We start from the raw sequence: 7,773 nt of genomic DNA on the forward strand, positions 1-7,773 counted from the left end.
ATTTATGAAGAACTTACACAACTCAACAGCAAGAAAAGAAACAATACAATTAAAAAATGGGCAGAAGACCTGAACAGATACTTCTCTAAAGAGGAAATACAGATGGCTAACAGACATATGAAAAGATGCTCAAGGTCGCTAATCATCAGAGAAATGCAAATTAAAACCACTATGAGATATCACCTCACACCTGTCAGAATGGCTATCATCAATAAATCAAAAAACAGCAAGTGTTGGTGAGGATGCGGAGAAAAGGGAACCCTCATACATTGTTGGTGGGATTGCAAATTGGTACAGCCGCTATGGAAAACAGTCTGGAGGTTTCTCAAAAAATTAAAAATGGATATACCTTTTGACCCAGCCATTGCACTTCTGAGTATTTATCCAAAGAAAACCAAAACAATAATTCGTAAAGGTCTATGCACTCCAATATCCATGGCAGCACAATTTACAATAGGCAAGATATGGAAGCAACCTAAATGCCCATCAACAGACAATTGGATAAAGAAATTATGGTTCATATATACAACGGAATATTACTCAGCCATTAAAAAATGAAATTCTACCATTTGCAACGACAGGGATGGACCTAGAGGTTCTTATGCTGAGTGAAATAAGTCAGACAGAGAAAGATAAATCCCATATGATTTCACTTATATGTGGAATCTAAGGAACAAAAAGAACAAACTAATCAAAAACAGATTCGCAAATATAGTGGACAATTTGGTGACAGACATAGGGGAGGAGGGTTGGGGAGCTGAGAGAATGGGGTGAAGGATTAAATAAGTACAAATTAGTAGTTGATAGTTGGGCACGAGGATGGGGAGCACGGCACAGGGAATGCAGTTAGCATTAATATGATGGCTAAGTAGAGGGCCAGGGGAGGGTGGGAGCAATTGGGAGAATCGTTCTATGATCAATATAGATGTCTAACAAATGCACTGTATACTTGAAACTAATTTAAAGAATTAAATTTATTTAAAAAAAAATGGGAGGTGGGGGTTGGAATTCGTGATGCCAATGAGTCTTGTGAAGTGAGAGTGAACTCAAGAACACAAGTGGAAGAGTCCTTTTTAAACATTTATTCAACAAATATTAGGCAACTTTATTTCTCCAGGCATCAATTTTCTCATTTATAAAATGAGGACAATAATAGTATATATCTCCTGGGTTGTTTTGAGAATTAAATGCTCAATGTAGAATCTGGCACGTAGCTAGTTTTCAATAAGCATGTATTGCTATTGTTGTTATTAATTGTGTGCCCATTGCTTACTCTGAGGCACTGTGCTAGGTAATGAGAATCCAGGTCAGGTGTGGTCCAGTTATTATAGAGCTTGCTGCCTTTAGGAGCAAGAAAAGGAAGTACTGTATAGATTAAGCTCAAGAGAAATCTGGAGGTGTTAGGGGCTCACGTGCTATGGCTGACATTCCTTACAGGTAAAGGTGGGGAAGGGGGAGAGCTCCAAGTGTGGATCAAAGAAGCCAAGAACCTGACGGCTGCCAAATCAGGAGGGATTTCAGACAGCTTTGTCAAGGGGTGAGTCCCTGGACCAGCGCCAAACTAACCAGTTTCAGGACAAGAGAGCTAAGAAAGAAACCCAATTTAACCTTTCTCTGTGGTTATTATCCTTGTGTGCCCTACCACCTCCAGCAACCGACTTTGTTCTTGAAATTAGACAATGGCAAAAGCTCCATTACTGTGTTTGTACTAGTCTGAGCTCAGCTTTTACTGAATCGTAGTGCTGATTGCCAGAGAGGAGGGTGGTAGATATATAGGTCTGACTTCCTTTGTTACAGACTAATGCTCTTTATTAATCTTGGATAAAAACCTCTGTCCCCTGACTTTCAAGATTTGGGAACTCATGACTTTGTTCCCCACAATATTTAAGCAATGCTAGCTTTCCCCGAATTATGGATTATCCCACTGACTTAAGTTCTTTAGCGAATCATGTTTGGCTATGCCTATAGCTACTACCACTGACTTTACTTAAAGAAGACCTTGCCCAGTAGAAATGAAACGAAATATTTAAAACCTTTTTATAGTGGAGTATAAACAACAGCTCACTAATAACATTATATTAATTTTCTCTCCAGATTGAAGGAATTGAATCAGGTGAATGATCTAGTGGAGGTAGTAGGAACTCTGCTTCAGCAGACTCAAAGGCAGGAGTATGTGTACTAGGATCCGAGTGTTGACTCACCTTCCTGGGCTAGGCCTGTAGTAGGGGAAAAAGAGAATTTAGATAGATATTGCCAGCTTTGAGTAGGTTGTTGATTACTCCCCACCCTCTGCTAGATACCTCCTTCCCATGAGGAACAAGGCCAGTAAACATAAAACTCCTGTGATGAAGAAGACCCTGAATCCCCACTACAACCATACATTTGTCTACAATGGTGTGAGGGTGGAAGATCTACAACACATGTGCCTGGAACTGACTGTGTGGGACCGGGAGCCCCTGGCCAGCAACGACTTCCTGGGAGGGGTCAGGCTGGGTGTTGGCACTGGTGAGTGTCTCTCCTCCTTCCTCACTATCTTAAAGACCTCTCGTATATCTTACTTCCAATATACCCACCTCCTTCCCTACAAAGCTTTTCTATGACACGAATTATTTTCTTTCCTTTGAGTTAACATTCAACCAATATTTACTGAGTGCCTATCATGTGTAGGCCTAGAAGAAGACTGAGCTCATGCACTGTTATGTATACAGATAAATGTGACCCTGATTGCCAGGAATACCATCATCTTCCTACTAAAAAATCTGAAAACCTACCTATATCTGTCACTATAATTTCCATCTTCCATGCTGTTAGAGTGAAAGAAAGTTCCTCTCTGGCAGAGGTCAATCTCTTTCCAAGGGTTCTGGGTCACACCCTCACCTTCTCAATGACCTCATTTCTAGAATCTCCTCTCTTGTCTGACCAATTTTATTCACTCTGCCTCTCTGCTAGAGGTGAAAGCAGATATGCTCTGGTATTTATGAGAAACAAACAAAAAAAATAACCTTCCTTTGACCCCACAACTCCCCTCTAATTTCTTAAAAAAGCATTGTTTCCACTTCACCTCTCTTTTAGTCCTCAATCTACTGTGATCAGGCTTCTGTCTCCACTCCACTGAGCAACTGCTTGTGCCAAATTTTTGTTTTCATCTTGTGAGAATTTTCAGTGCTGTTTAACATAGCTAATCACTTACTTTTTTCTTGAAATACTTAGCTTTTATTGACACACCACTGTTGATTCCCTTTTAACTCACTGTTCACCTTCTCAATTTTCTTTGTGGGTTCCTAATTCTATACTTAAACTTTGTAAATGTTGGTATTTCTCAAGGCATACTTTTCTCTCTATAGTCTGTGCATTCATGTGGCCTTAAATAATACTTGTCTATATTATTAACTCATAGAAAGCATTTAACACAATCATCTAGGTTGATGATTTTTACCAATGTAAGCCAGTTAATGTCAATTTCCTGCTTAAAACCCTTCAGAGGCTTCCTTTCATACTTAGAAAATGATCCAAAGTTCTCAGCATGCCAACGGCTCTATATGATCTAGACCTTCTCTGTTCCTTTATGATCCATCTGTATTGCTCTCCTCCTTGCTCACTATGCTCCAACCACAATAACTTTATGCCCTCCAAATATACCAAGCTTATTCCTACTTCATAACTTCAGCAATTAGTATTTCCCCTGTCCAGAAAGGCTGATTCCTTCCTATCCTTCAGATCTCGACTCACATGTCTCCTTGGAGAGGCCCTCAGACCACTCCATCTAAAGGTGCCCTGATCTAGGCACTACAAATCACCTTGTTTATTAACTTCATGACATTTACCTCACTATCTGAAATACTCTTGCTGATCTACTTGTATATTTTCTATCTTCTCTATTCAAATGTAAGCTGCCTTCAGGCAGGACTTTTTCTGTTTTGTTCACCACTGTATCTCCAGAGCCTAGAAGAGTACTGACATACAGTAGGTACTCAATAAATGTTTGTGGAATGAATAAATGTATAAGAGAATAGGAAGGCGGTCACATACAATCCTAACTTCAGGCCTAGACTCTACAGCTAGAGAAAAAGGTGTTCAGCGTCTTCATTTAAAAAAAAAATTAAGTCAAGTTGGCAATAACAGAAGATGTATAGCTCTGGCATGAGGTGTTGGGTACCAGAGCCCCACACCAACCTCAGAATAAGAGATCTCTAGCTATTATGTGCCATTTGGAGTCCCATTTCATCAACCTGGAGTCTCTTGATAGAGTCTCAGGAGCACAGAAATAGCTGTGTAGGACTATCAAGGAACAGTTCTCAGACTGCTACCCCCATCAGCCCATCTTCATAGCATACTGTCTTTTGTGGGGTGGCTACCATTGCTGTATAACCAGTCTTCACTGGTGGACGGAGGAGTGGGGTCCCTGTTCAGCCTCTTCTGGTGTTTCTCTTCAGGAATCAGTAATGGGCAAGTGGTGGACTGGATGGACTCGACTGGGGAAGAAGTGAGCCTGTGGCAGAAGATGCGACAGTACCCAGGGTCTTGGGCGGAAGGGACTCTGCAGCTCCGTTCCTCGATGGCCAAGCAGAAGCTGGGTTTTTGAGTATCCACCCTTCTCTGCAGGACCAGTCTTGGCCAGGGAAAGTCAGAGAAAGTGAAGAAACCAAGAGCAAAGATTTACAATTTAATGTGTGTGTTATGTATGTGTGTGTACAAATATGTTTCTATAAATCTCATTACGCTAGAGTGATGCAGACCGGTTCCCCTTTTGAAAGTAGGTTCGAGAATAAGGGTCGCTTCAAAATGCTTTTATTTGTGCATAATCTAGTATACTTTCAGAGTCTATTGGAGTCTATTGTTTCTTATATCTTTTGAGTTTTAATTAATTTATAAAATCTTTTAGGACAGCATTTTATCTCCTGTCTTATTATCCTTGTTCCTACTTCCCCAGGAAGCCCTGACTACCTCTGGCATTAGTACCAATCTATGTTTCAAGGTGCTTCAGGTCTGAGGCCAAGGCTCTGGGAAGCAGGGTTGGATTACTAAAGACAGGAGAAGATGGGAGAGAGGTGAGTAGGTCCTCTCCTTCCTCTCTAGTGTATGTTTTTAACTCATTTTCTACCTTGATAAATTTCTAGAACTTGGCTTTTAACTTCTCTTGCTTTTAAGCAGTTTCCACCTTGCTTAGGACTAATGGTTTTCTTTGAAATACTAAGAAAAATTTTCACTCCCTTCTGGTTCTAGACACCTTCACTAGAACTTATAATGGAACTGCTTTAGAAAAGCACTTTAAATTACGATATTTTGACTGAGTCATGGACATGCCCAATAAGTGCTTCTCAGTGATCCTGCAGGATCAGAGTGACAGATGATCAGGTATCTTCCAGTCTGTGTTAAATCTTTTGTGTTTAAACTGATAGAACAGTTGTTGGAGAGATCTTTATTTCTCTAATGAAAGGCAAGACATCTTAATTCTCATCATGTCCCACATCTTTCTTAGCAGTTGTGTCCACCATGTGTTACCACTCAGAATATGGTCTATATGCCATCATACCAGCCAGAATAGCGAAGTACTGTCTAAGCTGGTCCAGTATTTTTTCCAGATTGGGCACTGTTAGTGCTCCAGGAGAATGTGTGTTCAGAAAATCTCCCAGTTACTCTGGCTTCCTTCTTGAAGTGGGTTCAGTTCTTATTTTTCCTATTGTTTCCTAAACTTGACCTAGTGTAACATGGATGTGGTGAGTGAGACCTTTCTAGGAAGAGTCTGGTGATCTGAGGTTCATTTTCTGAAACTCACTGTTCGAAACTTACATTTTTATTCGTCCAAGTATATCTACACAAAGTCATTTGTGAAAGAAGTCTCTACCAGAGAAGAAACCCGTTTCAGTCCAGTCAGCTGCTAGCTGACTTTCCTAGAAGGCCATTAGATTGAAGGCAGCTAGGGTGGTTTCTATTATATATGTGAACTAAATGGAGAGATGTTTTTAAAAGGTTTATTGGGTGTGCATTGGTGTTGTAATGGAAGGCATAACTTGGTATCCTGGGCTGTAGCTTACTCCTTTGTTCTCTACCCCCTGAAATGTATGTGTTCTTCAATAAAGTGTTCTCACTTGTCAAGTGTTTGCATTTTTTTAGTTCTATAGATGCTTTTGTCTCCGATGCTTGACTTACTGTTGCTTTTCACATGGCTCGAAGGATAAGAACCAAAGTGAAAAATGTCCTTCCATAACCATCCTTTGCTGACTCGAAAAAAATTTCTCTTGCTCCACATTGCTGCCCCATATCTCTGCCAAGCTCTGACCATTGACCTTTGTGTTTGGTATCTAGGGAAAGAACTAAGAGGCCATCTTAAAAATGACACCACTTTTCTTTCTTTCTCTCTCTCAAGTACCAAGGGAACTTTTCCTTTAGCTTTGTGCTCCCCTCACCCCCATGTGCTGGAGGAAGGAGAGCGATGTGCATGGGGGAGATGTTCCCAGCTATAAATGTTTCTTTCTGAATCTTCCAACTTCTCTAGGAGGTAGGGCCTTTTTCCTTCGCTCCTTCTACCATTATTTAGTTTTGAGAGATAATAACACAGATGCAAAGTAACTCATCTCAGAAATAAGGCTCTGGGTTTCTAGGTAGAGCCTAAGTGATTCTTGACCTCTTGTGCAAAAGGGTATTAATACACAATTAATGCCTTCTATGTACAAGGCTTTATGCTAAGCACTTTATATATTATTGCCTTAATTTCTCCAAGCACTTATAAAGTAGGCAAATTTCCCTTTTTACAGATGAGGAAAGTCAAAGCCACTATTACACAACAGAGTTGGAATTTGAATCAAGGTCTGACTCTACAGTACTGTGCCATCTCCTGGGAGAGTGATATGTTTGTTATGGGCAAAGATTCCAAGAAAGGGATGACTCCTCTCTTCTAAAATATCCCAAAGAAATAAGTTTAGTTTACAAAGTAGGACAATCAGAGTGCTTTGGAAGTTATCTAGCCTGACTAGCTCGGGACTGGAGGTGCAAAGAGGGACACAGAGAAAAACAGAAACAGAGGCATGTACAGGGTTGGGGTTGGGCTAGCCCCTTTGGGTCTGGCAGTAGGCCTGATCATGCTGCTGTCTCCTTCCCCTACTTTAGGAGTTAATATTTTTTCAATTATAATTCAAAGGAGGTTACAGTAAAACTTTACCTAAAGAAAGCAAGATTGATTTGCTTTGACTACTCAATAAAATGAAACAAAACAAAAGCTTTAAATTTTTTTTTTTTAAGTTAGAGGAGCATTTATATGTGAGTCAGGCCCAGGTGGAATCTCTGTTTAGGAGGCAGTGGGCCTCCTCGTGTTATCATTGGGCCTCTTCGTGTTATCATTGGGCCTTTGACCTACTCACATGCCCTGGCTTGCCACTTGGCATGTTAGTGATAAAGACAAGGAAGGGCATTCATCTTGCCTCATGTGCAATCTTTGCCTTTGGAACCGCAGACCCTGCCTGCCCAGAGACTTCCCACATGAACTCATTGTATTTTACTTTTTACCCATAACTTGCCTCCTGCCTTTCACAACTCCTGTATGTCCGTGGAGGAAAGAGAGAGAAAGGGACCTTTTTGCTCCAAGTTTGATCATTTCCTCCATGCCCTATTCCACTCAGCAACTGCTGAATTTTAGACTTTGCATTTTAAAAATATTTCCACTACTCCTGCCCCGCATGGAAACAGCTCCTCTCTGACACACTACTACCCTTATATGTTCTGGGCTTATGATTTATGTTCTATCGCTGTGCTTTGGAGAGTGAATTTTCTTGGGTT

At 40.6% G+C, this 7,773-nt stretch overlaps 1 protein-coding gene across 4 annotated transcripts in view; it reads left to right on the forward strand.

Annotated features, from left to right (window-relative positions):
• The window catches only part of SYTL4 (synaptotagmin like 4), a 66,467-nt gene extending 60,371 nt beyond the window's left edge, over nucleotides 1-6,096 (forward strand). For all 4 annotated transcript variants that reach the window (XM_023525237.1, XM_023525238.1, XM_011383823.2 and 1 more), the window contains 3 exons: nucleotides 1,438-1,537; nucleotides 2,297-2,505; nucleotides 4,434-6,096. In XM_023525237.1, coding sequence (XP_023381005.1) covers nucleotides 1,438-1,537; nucleotides 2,297-2,505; nucleotides 4,434-4,582 — 458 coding nt within the window. In that variant the 3' untranslated portion in view covers nucleotides 4,583-6,096. The remainder of the gene's footprint in view (nucleotides 1-1,437; nucleotides 1,538-2,296; nucleotides 2,506-4,433) is intronic.
• Nucleotides 6,097-7,773: the final 1,677 nt, after the last annotated feature.

Source organism: Pteropus vampyrus, unplaced genomic scaffold (genome assembly GCF_000151845.1).
Source record: "Pteropus vampyrus isolate Shadow unplaced genomic scaffold, Pvam_2.0 Scaffold543, whole genome shotgun sequence".
Lineage (NCBI taxonomy): Eukaryota > Metazoa > Chordata > Mammalia > Chiroptera > Pteropodidae > Pteropus > Pteropus vampyrus.